This window comes from Eulemur rufifrons, chromosome 1 (assembly GCF_041146395.1).
Source record: "Eulemur rufifrons isolate Redbay chromosome 1, OSU_ERuf_1, whole genome shotgun sequence".
NCBI classification, from domain to species: Eukaryota; Metazoa; Chordata; class Mammalia; order Primates; family Lemuridae; genus Eulemur; species Eulemur rufifrons.
In genome coordinates, this window is record NC_090983.1 from 14283784 (window position 1) to 14300973 (window position 17190).

The 17190-nt window shown below is 39.3% G+C and overlaps 1 protein-coding gene across 1 annotated transcript in view; it reads right to left on the reverse strand.

Moving 5' to 3' along the window:
* Nucleotides 1-2702: 2702 nt before the first annotated feature.
* The window catches only part of SGPP2 (sphingosine-1-phosphate phosphatase 2), a 105147-nt gene continuing 90659 nt past the window's right edge, over nucleotides 2703-17190 (reverse strand). Inside the window, exon 7 of the mRNA XM_069466884.1 lies at nucleotides 2703-3422. Within this exon, the coding sequence (XP_069322985.1) occupies nucleotides 2871-3422 (552 nt within the window). The 3' untranslated portion in view covers nucleotides 2703-2870. The remainder of the gene's footprint in view (nucleotides 3423-17190) is intronic.

Here is a 17190-nt window from a genome sequence, read left to right on the forward strand (position 1 = left end):
TTCAAAAGAATAAATTTACATATGGTACATAAGCGAGACAGCTGAGAGCTTCCAAAATAGAAACCAGGAGCATATGGCACCGAAACACCACATGCTTGGATTACACTGGAAGCATGAGTTGCCTATTTGGGTGAGAAAATCCCATGTTACAGTGAGACCATTGAGCATGTTGTGGAGTGATTTCAGCCACTGCCATTTAAGGGATTTTAGTTTAGGAGTGTCTTCTATGTTTTTATCTTCTGAGTATTCTATGGTGGTGCAGGTCTGAGCAAAACTGGCACGAAAGCCATCTAGAATGAAGGTTGCAGGATGGACACCGGGGCCCAAAGTGGAAGTACGTTGGGGGCAGGATAGAAATAATTAGGAAAAGGTCATGTCATTCTGCCTGGCTTCTGGAGGGGCCAATAATTCTGACGACTTGGTGTCTGTGTCTCAGTTCCCGAAAGCAAGGTTGGCCAGACCACTGGTTCTAGGCTTACATTGTGCTGAGCTTGACTTTTAAATTCTTAATCTCCAAGACTGCAGATCAAGAGAAGGGCTTCGGACCAAGACTGAAGCCAAACCAGCAGGGGGCAGTCTTTCCCCGGAGAGAAAAATCCGTGTCTTGCAAGGCGGTGCAAGGCGTACTCCGAAGGGGCATGCGATGGTGTGTGAGGAGGGTATGAGAGAACTTAAGAGAGTGAAGGGCTGTGTGAGAAGTGAAAAGAGGGCTGGCAAAGCAAGAGTTTGAACCAGGTGATGACTTCTTTCCACCAGTTAGTTGCTGCTTGTTCTGTGCCACAGAGCAGGAGCATTCAAAAACTAAGCTTGGCCTCACCAAGATGTACTTTTTATTCTCCGGTTTCTGCAATCAGATACTTTAAAAAGTGACCATGACAAATCCTTGGGTCATTTTTTAATGTTCTGTGGCTAATATATTCATCCTTAATCCAAATTAGGTAAATACAATCTTAAATACATCAATACAGCTGGCTGACCTTCTTATTTTGGGGACTCTTAAAAGACAGCAGTAAAAATTACATATATATATATATATATTTTTTTTTTTGAAATGCAAACACCCACTGCTGTGACAATAATTACAGTCCCTGTTTTTAAAAGATACAAATGGGAAAAGCTAATCCTTTTGTCAGTTGGCTTCAGACAAATCAACTAAAATCATTTTGTGCAAATATCCAGTGTTGCGATCTCTGGTTTGGCAGCTGGGGGGACGGAAGTACAGGAAACTGCCTCATCGACCCGGGCTGGGCTTGCCTGTGAGCCGGGTCTCTCCCGCAGTGCTGGTGATGCAAATGCTGCTCAGAGTCTGATGTGAAAGCAATAAAGGCAGGTCATTTTCATTCCTGCCTTCTAACTATGATATTAATAAATGTGACAAGAATTTTAAGAGAAAACAGGATGTTTTACTAAAAATTATTCTTCTTCAGAAATTAGAGCAATAAGTCAAATCCCAAAGGTCGTCCCAACAATAAGGCCATGGAATATATCTGAAATTAGGAAAAATGTAGCTTTCAGTTTTAACACTGGACACAGAGGTAAGAACCTCCATAACTTTTAAGGAGGGTAATTTTTCCCAAAGTGTGTGCATGGTGATGATGTGTTAGGCTCACAGAACATTGGCTTCGGTGGTTCAGGCACTACACCTCAATAGATACTTTGTCAACTATATATTTACACTAACTTTTAAGAAAGGTGTTGACACCTGTTTTTTATTCTTAAGAACTAAAGAGGAGCCTAGGAAGGCCACTCTCTGTAGTGTCTGCTTAATAATCACTTTCCTAAGCCTAAGGAGGACTCACCCTAGCTTTAATGGGTGTTTTATTTGGTTGGCTTGTTTTCCCAAGAGAAGCTAAAGTTGTTCTTGCATTAATCACCCTTAAAATTGGCAAGAGATAAGAGGTGGGAAGAGAGAAGATGGAAGGGGAGCCTGATTCTGGATCGACAGAAAGTAACTGAGAAAGGGAGGAGGGACATCAGGGAGGCCTTGGCAGGATCAGGCAATGTCAGGGAGGCCTGTCCCTGTCAGGCTCCAGGAAGGAATGGGTTCATCTGCTCTTCTATTGATCCATTTTCTTAGGCAGATGCCAGTGCCTCCAAGTTTATGTGAAAGCAAAAAAGGCTGAAGACGGGCAGCAGGATCCCAGATGTGTCCACCTGTGCTGAAGGCTAACCCCCACCTGCCTGGAGAGGCGAAGCAGCTGGTTTGTTTCCTGGCTCAGAAGCATGTAGTAATGGCACCTGGAATCCCACAAAATGTATCAACCAGGAAGAGCAGGTCCCTGTTTCAACATGACCACCAAAAGGAGACCAGGACTCTGAAGGAAAACCCCATGACCTCATAGCTCTGCCACTGCCTTTAAATCTTTTCGCAGCAAGCTTCATTTCAGAGTGTTCTTACCACCCAAGCAGGTACAATATAATTAGATCGTAACAAGGAAGTCACCCTGTCCAAGGAATGCAGTTTTACATGGCACCACCCTTTCTCCCGGACCAAAGTCCTCACTTTGGAAATGAGATTCAGGGCTGGGCAAGGTCATAACTGAGAAAAGCTCTTCCTCCAGCCTCCCAGATCACCCATCTCTGCTGGCTCTCTAGAACCCAGCAGGGCTCAGAGCCATTCCTAAGCCAGGCCACAATTCCTTCCAGCTCATGACTAGATCCCAAGTCCAGATAAGAGAATGGGGTGGGGAGAGCCGTCCTTAAAGATCTTAATTGTGGTTTTTTTTTTAACCTGGGTTCAACTGTAGCATCACAATGTGACTTAAGATTTTTTTTTTTTTTTTTTAAGAGAAATGAGTTGTCAAGACTTGCCCACCAACAACTTGTTTTGGCTCTCATGTCCAGTGGGCTCATTTCCAACTGTTTGAGACTCATGGTAATCCCAAAAATCTGTGCAGCATTGGCACAAAGGTTGTAGCACAGATGCCCACAGATGTGTAGGTAACAAACTTGTAAGGCACTTCGATCTCCAGTCTCCGCCTGGCCTCCTTGTTCCTCGTGACCACCTTGAACCATGTGTATAATACTTGCAGTGAGAGATTCTGTACAAGTTGACGAACCAAGAGGATCAACACAATTCCCACCGCAAATTTGGTCAGACCCAAAAGTAATGTGTCAGTGATGAATGGTGGGATGTCCTGAATGACAGGGAGCGATTCAGCGGGCTTGGACACGAGCTGGAAGAAATGGTTGATCCAGAATCCTATGGTCACTCCGGCCCCGGCAGCCAGAATGGTGGTGGTGTCCGCTCTGGTTGGGCTGTAGTAATCAGACACGGGGTAATTGTAACACAGGAAGAATGGCACGACTATGACACACACAGGCAAGAGGGGACTGGCCGAGTCCAGGCAGTCGATGAAGGTCCAGGCAGGGTAGGTGAGGACAATGAGGAGCGCGGTGATCAGGACGCCACCCAGCACATCCTTTGAGAAGGAGAGAAAAGAACAGTGTGAGCCAACAGGTGCTTCCTTGTATATACGTAAAATGTTGAGTCACATATGGATGATTTGATATTTAAAATATTTTTGCATTGTTTCATTTTATAGTACATGTTCAAAGAAAGCTTAAGGCGGTAAAAAATTAAAATGAAAATAGGAGAAGATGCACACAACAATCATGCTATATATTTTCTTCCAGTTTTTCCAACTTTTGGAATAAATTCTGTATTTGCTTTCTTTTTTTAGAGATAGGATCTTGCTCTGTTACTCAGACTGGAATGCAGGGGCCCGATCAGAGCTCACTGTAACCTTGAATTCCTGGGCTCCAGTGATCCTCCTGCCTCTCAGCCTCCTGAGTAGCTGAGACTATAGGTGCCAGCCACCATGCCCAGCTAATGTTTTTATTGTTTTGTAAAGATGGGGTCTCACTGTGTTGCCCAGACCGGTCTTGAACTCCTGGGCTTAAATGATCCTCCTGCCTTGGCATCTCAAAGTGCTGGTATTACAGGCGTGAGCCACTATGCCTGGCCTTTTCTTAATGAATAGCTATAATCTCATTGTTTCTTCAATCTTATTTTATTACATAAATATTGTAAGTATTTAAATACTTATAACCACAGCCATTGTCGCCGTATGCACAGAGGTGGTGCTCTCCTCTCTTGGCGGCAGGGGTTGGGGCTGTAGGCCGGCTGGAGGGGGAAGCCATATTCACAGCGAGCACAGCATTGTTATTTAGAGGATATGTTCATTTGGGAGGCTTGAGAAGACATTTGGGATGTGATGGTATCAAAGCTTCACCATTTCAGCCTTGGCACTATCACCCTGTCTTCAGAGACAAGATTTCAAATAGTGTACATAAAATTTCATTGAGTGGATGTACCAAGTTTTATTTAATTAATCCCATTCTTTGGGACAGTGATTTTCTTTCTTCCTTCCTCCTCCTCCCTTCCTTCCCTGCTTAAAATATCTTTAACTCCTCGATGCTGTACATTTTCTTTTCCTTTTAGTCTTCTTGTTGCAAAATTTATTAAAAGTTGAAGTTTTAATGTAATTAATAGATCCATAGTTGCACTACCTAGAGTTAAACACTGTCTATACTTTGGCATGTTTCCTTCCACTCTTTTTCCCACATACATATATTAAAATTCTAAAGCTTGGTCTTTTCTTTTTCTAATAACTTCATTATTTTTCATTATTTCTTTCTCTTGCTTAGTGTCTAATAAATGACATCTGATTTGGGTAAAACGATGGGTGGGAATTAGATCTTAGAAATAGTTACAAAGGCAGCAGCAAGTTTCACAGAGTAGCAGGCATCCATCCATTCTTCCAGTGAGCATGCGTGAGCGCCTGCTGTATGCCAGACCCAGTGCTAGACCAGCGTGGACCAGACAAACACAATCCCCACCTATGCCGCAGACCTTGCAGTCCAGTGAGAGACAGACAATTACCGTTATCTAAGAGGGGAAGAGGCCAGTCAGTGCCTGGATCTTGACAGCCCCCTGGGGCTGGAGAGAGTAAACACAGACAGGGGTCACTCCACACAGGGCCGTACCGTCCAATCCACTCTGAAAGGAAGACGTCCTGGGAGAAGCGTGGAACCCCTGAAGTGGCTCTCACTGGGTAACAACACGACTAGATCTTCTCTTTTACAAGGTGGTTCTGACTGCAGTACAGAGAGGTGCGGAGCCTGCCTGTCCCCCTGGGGGCAGCCTCTCACTTCCTGCACCATCCTTCCCCTCCATTATGCCCTCGGGCTCCATATCTCCATGGCCTCCCTCTCTGTGGTTCGTTTTCTTGCACCTAAGAATAGGGAGGGATGTTGTCTTGATTTAGGAAAAAAGAAAAATCCTTCATTTAAGCTTCCTGGTTGCCCAAATTGAACCAAACTCTTTCATTGAATTTTCTACACGTTACTTCCAGTTTCTCAACTTGACATACAGCTGCTGCCTAAGCTCCTGACTTAGATGATACACTACTCTCGAAGACCACTAACTAGACATTCCTTGGTTTTTTCTTTAGCATCTATGTCTTCCGACCAACAGCCCCATATTTCTCCTTGGGGCCCTATGAGGTTCTGAGAAATTAATGGAGTTGAAGCACGTGACCTATGTAGGCCAATCCATGCATTGGACCCCCCCCACAACAGTGCAGGGGTGATCACGTGACCCAGCCAGTCCAGTCAGAATGAATTACAGGGCTTTTATTTGGAATTCTCAGAGAGAGATGTTTTCTCTTCCTCTGAACACTGTGCCTTGGAGATTAAAACTCTTTACTTAGCAGACCTTTAATATTCTGCTTTTATTAATGTTACTCTGCACTATCCTACTTCTTCTGTGATCTGTAAGAAGTCTCTTTCTTGGTTTCTTCCTTTAGATCTTCCTCTTTCCATATCCTAAACATGGGCATTTCCACAGATTCTATCTTCAAGCCTTATATATTTTCTCTCTTGAAGAGTCTGCGTGGGTCCATGGCTTTATCTCTCCATTCTCTACCTGTGCAGCTCTCAAATCTGTATCCTCAGCCATCTCTCTCAAACTCTAGGCCTGCATTTCTTTTTATTTTTCTTTTTATTTCAGAACGTTACGAGGGTACAAACGCTTTGGTTACATATTGCCTTTGCATTTCCTGAGTTAGAGCTACAAGTGTCCACATAGTGTGCACTGCACCCATCAGGTATGAATTTACCCATCTCCTCCTCCCCCCTCCCTCCCTGCCCGACACCCCATGAATGTTACTTCCCATATGTGCACACAAGTGTTGATCCAATTAATACATTCATCCAGATGTCCCGTCAGCCCCCCGAAACCAACTTGTCTAAAATGGAAATTACTAACAACCAAAGAGAAAAATGGGTAAAGGAAATGAGTAGTTTACAGAAACGGAAACATAAATGCCTTTTAAATATAAGAAAATATCCCTTAACTTACTCCTAAGATATGAAAATTACGCCATACTGAGGAGAAAGTGAAATGTACGTCCCCACAAACATCAGTACTCACGCATGTTTGCAGCCATTCTATTAGTCACCCCAGACAGGAACCAACCCCAATGTCATTCAGTGGATGGAAGGGGCAAATAAACTGTGGAACACTCAGACAATGGATTACTTCTCAAAAGTAAAAAGCAACAAACTACTGATGAATGTGACAACTGAGATGAAACTTCCAGGAAACTATGCTGACCGGGAAAAGCCAAGCTCCAAGGGTTACATGCTATATGGGTCGATTTACATGACATTCTCTGTAAGATAAAACCATGGTGACAGAGAATTGATTAGTGGTTGCCTAGGGGCTCTAGAGGTGGGGAGAGGGTGTGACCACAAGGGGCTGGCATGAGGGACTTTTGGGGGTGATGCAACTGCTCTGTAATGTGGTGGTTACTCAACTCTATACATGTGTTCAAATTCATAGAATTTTATGACAAAAATAAAGTCAATCTGTTAATTAAAAAAATAAAATTAAAAGAATGTAATACATTTCAAACAAATAAACAAAAATAAGAAAGCTGGTGGGCTCTTTTGTTGGCACTGATGCCCATGCTGTCTACAAACCAGGCTCTGGCCACCTAGCGAGGTTCCCAACATGCCGGCTCCCTGCCTCCACCTTCCACACAAGCCATGCGGAGAATCCGCTCCTCACATATCCCTGCTGACAAAAACCCAAGGGTTTTCATTTTGCTAATGAAACTGCAGAGGGAAAGGAGGACTCGTTCTCATTAATCATAGGATTGCAAAATGGTGCAACCTTTATGGGGAGGAAGTTGTCAATAGCTTTAAAAATTACACGTTTATTTATCCTCTGACCCAACAATCTCACTCTGGGACTTGACCTTCGGGATGTAACTGCCCATGTCTGAAATGAGGTTTTCACAAGTTATCCATTGTACTATTGTCTGTAACAGCAAGGCACTGGAAATGACCCAAGTTCCATCTATAGAGGACCAGTTAAATTTAACTACGATAGAGTCATACAATGAAATACAATACTACGCAGCTGCAAAAAGAATGAGGAAGCTCTAATATGAAACTTTAAAAAGCAAGGTGCAGACCATTGCATACAGTATCATTTAGTATGTTATTTCTATTTTAAAACCTGGGGAAATCTATAGATACATTTTTACTCGACTACACAAAGACATGCACTTGGATAACTGGGGCACGCAGTTGGGAAGGAGACTTTTCACAAGACACCCTGTGTACCTTTTGAATTTTGTATCATGTGAATATACTACCTCCTTAAAAAGAAAGTGAAATGAAACTCAGTCTCTCCTTCCAAACAGTGTCTGCCTTTCAACTTCCTTATGAGTGGGAATCTCGGGACACTTCCTGTGTCCTCTGCAGGGGATGGCGTGATAGAATGTCACCTGCTGAAGTCTGAGGACAGTTTGTTTGTGTGTTCTTAAAGGAACAAGAATTTTGAGGGAAGGAGCGGAGCCAGGCACAACAGCTTGACCGCAAGCCACAAGCAAGCCTCTCTTCTCTCGTCGGGGAGAGAAGATCCTGCCACTTAGTTTGTCTCCCAGGCAGCTCCACTGGACTCATATCTGAGCCCTGAGGAAGTTAGGGAAGATGAAGGAGTCATTTTATCTAAATCTATAAAGCACTGAGCTAAAGAATGTTGCTTTGGAGGCAGAGGAACTTCCAAAGGGAAGACTCCATCTTCCTCATACCTGTAGGCCACAGAGTCCTGATGGCTGTTTCAATGGCAGATGTCCTCAAATTCCAGTGTGCACTGGATCTCCTAAGAAGATTGTTAAAATACAGATTCAGGGTACTGCCCTCTGATTCTGATCCGAAGTGTGGTCCAGGAAGCTGCATTTTAACACTCCAAGGTAATTCTGATGTAACGAATCTACGCTGACAATGTTAGCCTAGAGGTTTGTTGTCAAAGTCCTCCAGGATATGAGTTTCCTTAACCTATTATTCCAGGTTTTCCCTCACTTTCACATTTGAGTTTTCCACTCCCCTCAAATAGGTCTACTTGCTCTTCCCAAACATGCCTAATACAATTTCGTGTTCTTTCTATGTACAGCATACTTTAACCATCTCTATCAAGATCTTTTCAGTTCCTGTAAGGTTAAGTTCAAAAGCTACTTCCTTTCCAAAATATCTTCATATATCATCACAGTTGGAAATAACCTCTCTTTCCCTGTCCCTGAATTAAACATGGAGGGACTTGCTTAATATTACTCAAAAAGCCCTTCCTTGTATTGCCTGTTGCTGCAGCTATGTGTTTGCCTGCTTCTCCTCTAAGTTGGTCAGCAAAGCAGGGGCTCTTACATCTTTGCATTATTCCTCAAAGCCCCCAGCGCGGGGCCTACATGTAGCAGACACTTAGTTATGGTGATTGCGAGAATGGAATGCTTTCTCTTACCCTAAATATCTATACTAGTTAGTACCCATTGTTTCAAAATATAAATAAAAATGTGCCCTCCTTCCCTCTGGTTTGCTTTGTAACTGCAGTTACCAAATTCCCAGACATCTGGTTGGAACATTCTTTATAAACGAATTCTGTTTGTCTTGAATGCATCAGGAACCTAGACTATTTTGGTCCACAGCCCAGCAGTTGAGGCAAAAGTAATTTTAGTCAATATGGGTGTTGGTGTAGATTTTTTTTTTTCCTTCTAACCACACAGTTGGATTTTCAGCCATAAAAGGTGATATTGTAATAAGACTTTTAGGTATTTTTGTAAGGAAAACCATAGCTAATGAGTTTTCTAATTTGGGGCTCTAAATTTCTTATAATAAAATTATTTTAAACAGCTTCTAAAAATAAGGACTGTAAATACTCGAAAATTTGAGAACAACTTTTTGCATTAGTTTTTTTAAAGTTACTAAATTCGCAGAAACATAAAAGCTCACAAAATGTTCATCTTTGAATTGGATCTCTTGTTTTCATTTTTTTTTCTTTTGTAAATTCAGAATTAGGAGGTGATTTCTTTGGAACCGCAGTGTTTGGCACGTACGTGATGCCAGAGGGAAAACAGTTCACAATTCTATAGAACAGCAAAGGCAAACTGTGGGGCAAGTGACAATTAATAGAGAACAAAAACAGAGATGGGGAGAAACTAGCCAGCAATGGGAGAATTCTGTCGTGAACGGGTGGATTTGGGGCACAGGCAAAAGGAAGAGAAGAGAGGAAGGAGAGCATATAGTTTATAAAGACAGATGAAATATAGAGAAGATAGGTAAAGATAATTGTGCAAAAGGCATGATATGGAAAAGACATGAGAGCAAAAATGGCAGAATAAATACTCTTTACTTTGCAAAGAACAAATTTAAAACTCCTTTTCATAGAGGAATATAATTAGACTACGAAGTATACAAAATACACAACATAATTCAAACCCCTAAGCTCAATAATTCCACCCCTAGAAATTTATTCTAAGAAAATAATCTGGGAAGATAATAAAGTGGCTCCCAAAGATTTACATATAGGGATGATTCTTGCTGAGTTACTTCAACTCATGCCAATTAAGCCCCAAAAGGAACACATGCTCCATTACAGAAACACCAGGAAATATAAACAAGCAAAAATGGCATAAAGAATGGAGCACATGTCATAATAGGAATCTAGAAAGATCTAAATCAAACATATTATGTTGCTTACTCCAAAAATGAGATAAAAATACATCCTGCTTTTTTATTTAATGATATAGCAGGAATATTTTCCATTTGAAAAGGTAGATTTCTGCAACCTCTTTTTTTTTTTTAATGGTTTCAAAGTAACCATAAGTAAAATGTTACAAACTTTACATAAAGGATGATCCTAATTTTATATAAATATATACTTGTATATTTGGATAAAATATCAGAGGAAAATAAAAATGTTAAGAGTCATTTTCTGTGTTAGGGTATTACAGATAATTATTATCTTCTCTATGCTCTACAGTATTTTCCAAATTTTCTACAGTCAATGCCTGTTTTATTATTATTATTATAATAATATGTAATTAGGAGGAAAAAAACAGAATGTTAAAATCAGAACGCTTCAAAGTATACTAAAGTAGGAATAATGAAGTAAGGCTTATAATTTTTCACATGCCAAAAAAATGAAATGCCCCCAAGAATCTGTACAATAATCAACATACCATCCCTCCATGATCTAAGTAACATCTAAAATAAAGGCATATAAGAAGCGTTCCCAGCGCTACCCCACAGATTGCATTGTTTAAAATATAATCAACATTTAATTCAATTTACCATCCAAGGTTTTAAATTATTTGAAAAAAAAATCATTACATGAAACTAATATTTTTCAAAGTTAAAATGTAAGATCTAAATCCCTTTGATTTTCATACCTTTCTCATTTTCACATTTATAAAACTTAGTGTTTAGATAAAAGCTTGAGTTTTATTATATCTCATTACGGGAAACAATAATAGAGACAAGCAATCTAAGTGTTTAGAAAAGAATGCTAATAGAGCTATCCCAAGCATCAGAACAAATTTTAGTGAATGCTTATATAAACACATAAAATAGGGCATTTTTATTCTTGGCCAAATAGAAACACTCCTCTTTTTAGTAAACACCTCTAAGTATTTCTAAGTATTTCAACAGCAGGCCCTAACCCTGAGAACTCCCAGCATTTGTGAATTCTGACCCTACATCACCACATTCCCATATGCAGTTTCCTGCGACAAATTTACATTCTATCTCCAAACATCTTCACTGAAGAATGCTATTGAACAGGCCAACGCAGCACAAGGTTAGCTAGCTAGAAAGAAGGGGTGAGAACAAACCCATTCATTCAATTGTTAGGAAAGAATGCATTCAGATCTTGGAACTATTTATGCTGAGAACACTATGATTCTGGCATCTTCCCCTCTGCCAGGTCCCCTGCTGAGAATGTGAAGGGCCTTCTCTGCCCTTGGCTGCCTTCACAGAGTGAGCTGAAGCCAGGAGCAGAGCAAAAGCCAAGACCTACTTCTTTGCAGATGCCATGAATGCTTTGAATGCAAGCAGACACTGACATTAAAACAAACTAAAACAAACCCAAACCCTGCAGTTATTCTAGAAAATAACTGTTAGTTATAGATCAGTCAGTGTTTCCTAGTTAAGACACTCAGAATATTTATTCTTTTCTATGCTAGCTCACAATTCGATTTCTAAGAATAACGCAGATGATTCAATAGCAGCCAAATGGCAAGAAGGAGGCAAGATTGTTCATGAATATGAATATAAATGATTACAGAAAGAAACCTACAAGTTATATAATTAGCATATGCATAGGGAAGAAAAAGTGAATACACGTAAGTTCAAAAATATTACTTTCCTATTAAAGTACATCAATGTCCATGGAGATGAGTCAAAAGCAGGAAGCCGATTTACCTGGCCACAAGGTGTGAGCAAAAGCAATAGAATCTCCTGATATTAATAGGTCTTTGAGTGCGGTACTCTATCACTGAAACCCTTCCTTTCCACGTCATGGCTATTTTCTGAGCCATTTTAGATATTCTAGCATTGTTACAAATCTAAGAACTAAGGACACTAGGCATGGACATCTATGGTTATAAAACTTTTCTTTTTCTTTTTTATTTTTTCTTTTTTTTATTTCTTTTCCTCTTTCCAGAAGACTATGGTTATAAAACTTTTTGAAAACTCCCTGAAGCTCAGCAGTGACTATGTGAGGTAGGAAAAGGTATGTCAGCTCGCACCTTCTGTAAGTTTAGAAGGAATGTCACTTGGAGAGTAAATATATTTAAACCTTCAGTAGAAATTATGTTGACTTTTTAAAAACAGAAAATGGTTTTCTATGAGTATTTTGAGAAAAATTATACAAAATACTGACATAAGGTAAAACCTTATTTCTACGTCATACGGAGGCAAAGGCCACCCAAGGATTATAAAAGAGAAAATACTTTGTTCAACTTACTGTTTACTACTAATTAAAGGTCTCAGACTTAGTAGAGTGACAGGTTAGTTGGCAGATTTTTATCTGGTTGAAAGGTAAATAATTTCTGTTCAGTGGAAATGATTCCTCCAAAGATTACAGTTTGTTGCCATATAGAATAGTAACTCCATAGAACATATAACCAGTTCTGTATATAACCCAGCAATCTTAATGTAATATTTATTAAATTGTCTATACAATTTATTTACTAGTTCTTTTATTAAATCTTACTGTACCTTCATTAATTAATGAGTTGAATAAAAAAATCTTTGCCACATATTCATCTTATATTTAGAAGAAAGTTTTGACTTTATCATTTAAAAATATACTCTAGTAAGTGGATAATTATTTCAGTGTTTATTCATATGACTGAAGATTTATAAAGAAAATTATCTTAGATGATTGCATATGCACATTCCATGTAGTGAAAATTATAATTTTAATCTTGTTTTCCTTTTTATATTCTCCTTAAATGGCACTAGTTTGCTAAAAAGGTAAATAAGGCAGGTATTATACTTCTTAATGTGATGATATAAAAAGGTATTATTACATGTGTTTTATATTATAATATCAATATTAACTAGAAAGGTATTTGGGTATACTAGATATTCCTAAGCTTTATTCAATGTAAGTATGATTTAGGAAACGATCACTTGCTTGTTCTGGCTTCACAGAATCTAACAAGTCCAAACAGTAGTTCTTCATGAAACAGACAAAATTTCCCCACCCATAATTCACATTAATATGAACAGTTCTAATTATAATGAATCACAGGATTTGGCAGATCAATGGGATTATGACATTAGATCAAACAAGCCTCCAGACAGGTTATAACATCATCTTTGACAACTGCCAAGCAGCTTGTGAGAATGACAAGTATAGGGAAGGGCAACCTGGTAGAAGACACAAAACATACTGTCAAATATTTAAGTGATTTTTCTCAAATCGGGGTGGGCAGAGGAGCCTCTGAGAACCAAGAAAAAAGAGAGTCACGTTCAATGTAATATAATTGTTAAACAGGCCCATGCATGTTGAAATTTAATTGGTGTTGTCACCATATTTGCTGGGATGTGTGTAGATTGTCTCAGTGCTTTTCAGATTGTATCTTGCATTCAAATCTGCTGGGAAGCTCATTAAAATGCAGGTTCTAATTCAGTAGGTCTGGGCAGGGCCTAAGAGTCTGCATTTCTCACAAGCTCCCCGGTGATGCTGAGGCGTCAGCGGATCACACCTGTGGATGGCGAACACTGTCTCACCTAAATCACAGAGGCCAGTGTGAGCTCTTCATGCTGAAAGTGGCATGTCAGAGCTTCTGGCCTGCTTTTGGAAAACATGTGTAAAAGAATACAAACTTGTGAATTTTATTAGTGCTATTATTGTAGTCTTTGAAAGTCCTAAAGTGATATTCCAATGTAGTAATAACTGTATGCAAAGAGGCACAAGAGAAAGATTTGGGAATTCTTTGTAGACCTGGTGATGTGGGTGCTCACATTTAGAGGAAAAGTAAATCTATCCTAGTCCTTTGTCACTGACCCCCTGGGGAATGATGGCGTGAGCCCTTGAGGCCTGGCTCCTGTCCAAAAGCAGAACTCCCTGGGGGAATACTTTGCAGCTTTTCTACCATGGTAGGGGTGGCCATTACTGGATGTTTATATAAAAGGGCAGTCTTGCTTTGCAGACTGATCTAGCGAAGTCAGATACAGCCATGTTCTCTCTTTGATGAGGCTGGACAATCTCAAGTATAGAATTCATGCCTTCCTTGTCATTAAGTATGTATCAAGTGAAAAGAAGTTAAAGCCATTTAAACTTTATTATGAGGGAGAAATGACATCCAAGATGTAATGAGGCACAAGATTGTGGTGCTTGGGTGACCCTTTGTTTTCAGAAATGTAGTGAGAGCTCAGGAGTATGGTGTGGAGAGCAAACTATGCCATGGATCTGTGCACGTGAAATAACTTTATGCCAGTGTCAGGGCTTAAAGAAAAATCAAATATATCACAGTCCTTACAGGAAACCCTATGTGCATTTAAACATATGATACAAGAAGTGTTTATTTCCTTTCCCAGATGAGTGTGTTTTAAGGAACATTCGCACAGATGTACATAAACACAGACCTCAGTAGTGTTTTGAGATTGAAATGAAGTTCTAGACCTTGAGCTGATCTTCAGAGCGTAGATGCAAGCCCATTATGTCGCTCTTCTGCATCTGTCTGCTGCACTCCAGTGAAGGTTTGTCAGATCACCAACAGGATATATTTTGGTAATAGACCAGTTCTTGGGCAGTTTTATGGTCGTGGTAGATAAACAGTCCAATTGCCCTTTTGTGACTGACTGGCTACTGCTATTTCTTTTCACAGGCGACTTGGCCCAGCTCTAGTCTCTAAATTTTTTAAGGTGGAATTTCTCATTTTGAAACAGCCACCACAGAGAGAGAAAGGAGGGATATTAATTCTGTTGAGAACTTGGTTCCCTTGTTCAATTGCATTTGGGAGGTAAGGTTGCAATGCTCAAGAGGAATTTTGCAAATCAATGGTTTACGAGTTTTAAAATTGATTCTCAAACAATAAAGAGGACAAAAGACATAAGCTCTTTGAAACCCATGTACTCATTTGGTTGCCAAAATTTACTTTAAGTGTTGTTCTATTTTTTAAAAAGATACAGTGCAAAAATAAAAAAAATCATAAGAAATGCAAGTACTGGTGGAATACGAAAGAGTTAGCTTTCATCACAGTAAAGTCTAAAATCTTCCTTCTCTTCCAGGAAATCCTCATGTAAATAATAATAGACCTCAAATAATTATTTATTCAATCATTCAATAGCTATCCTGTGTTTTTATTTTTAATTAGCTATTATTTACCAAGAAATATATTTGGATAGAGAGAGAATAAGACATACCATCTGTCCATTAAGCAAAAATAGCTCTATTGTTTTTCAATAACAAATCAGGCTCACTATTAAAAAAAGCATTTCAGAGGCCTGTGCCCATCCCCCCCTACATGCCCACATTTTTACAACAGTAGCACCGTACTGTACAAGCTGTTCTGCAATCTGCTTTTTAGAAATTAATATGTCACAGACACCTTTCCATAATAACAGAGCATAACAGAGCTATGTTAGAGTTGGCTCTCTGTATCTGTGGGCTCTGTATCCATGGATTCAACCAACCTCAGAATGAAAACTATTCGGGGGAAAAATGGATGCTTGCATCTGTACTGAACATGCACAGACTTTTTTTCTTTGTCATTATTAACAATAAAGCATAACAACTGTTTACATAGATTTTACATTGTACTAGGTACTATAAGTGACCTAGAGACTATTTAAAGTATTAATATATGAGAGGATGTGTGGAGGTTATATGCAAATACTATGATGTTTCATATAAGGGACCTGAGCATCCATGGATTTTGGTAACCATGGGGGGTCCTGGAACCAATCCCCCAGAGATACTGAGGGACAACTGTATTTTAAAGGCTGTATAATATTCTATTCTATGGAAATATCATGCTTTATTTAACTAGATCTGATTGATGGACATTTAATATTAATATATTTTCATTGCTTACAATTAAATGCATTCATGAATATCTTGGAGGCACAGTATAGAATGGTAATTAAAAGCATGCATTTTGAAGTCAGACTACTTGGTTTTAAATCTCTGTTCAGTCTTTCACCAACTATATGACCTTGGTCTGTTACTTCTCTATACCTCACCTGTAAAAAAGGGATAATAATAGTACTTCTCTCATATCGTTTCTGTTAACTGCTCTATGAGGTAGTTAATACATGTAAAATACTTAGAATGGTGCCTAGCAGATAAAATACTTAGAAATATATCTAATATATGATATGCAAGACCTCTACACAGAAATAACAACATTACCGAGATAATGCAAAGCTGTAAATAAAGGGATGTACTATGCCCAGGTATTGGAATACTCAATATTGCACAAGATACTAATTCTTCCAAATTCATCTATAGATTCAATTTAATCCCAATAAAAAGTCCAGCATCGGAGAAAATGGTAAGCTGATTCCAAAATTTATATGAAAATACAAAGGGCCTGGTGGGACTGCAAACTAGTGCAACCCCTGTGGAAAGCATTATGGAGGTATCTTAAACAGATTCAAGTAGACCTGCCATTTGACCCAGCAATCCCATTACTGGGCATATACCCAAAGGAAAAAAGGTCATTCTGTAACAAAGGCACATGTACCCAAATGTTTATAGCAGCACAATTCACAATAGCAAAGATGTGGAAACAACCCAAATGCCCATCAATACATGATTGGATTAGTAAACTGTGGTATATGTATACCATGGACTATTACTCAGCTATAAGGAATGATGAAGATACGACATCTCTATGGTTCTCCTGGAGAGAGTTGGAACCCATTATATTAAGTGAAATATCCCAAGAATGGAAAAACAAGCATCACATGTACTCACCAGAAAATTGGTTTCCCTGATCATCACCTAAATACAAATCTGGGAACGACACCAATTGGACATCAGACTGAGGTGGGGGGTGGGGGAGGGGATGGGGGTATGCCTACACAATGAGTGCATTGCGCACCGTTTGGGGAGTGGTAACACTTGAAGGTGCTGACTCGGGAAAGGGGGGGTGGGGAAAAAATATGAAACTATTGTTTTTAACTTGCACTGTTCACTTAATAATTTATCATGAATATTTCCCATATTTCATATCATTGTACAAGAAATAATGTATACATTATGAGGACATACTGTATCTAACAAGATATACTGTTAGACTCTTTGATTCTGTAAAATTAAATTGAAAAAAAAAAAAAAAAGAAAGAAAATACAAAGGGCCAAGAATAGCAAAGATAATTTTGAAGACA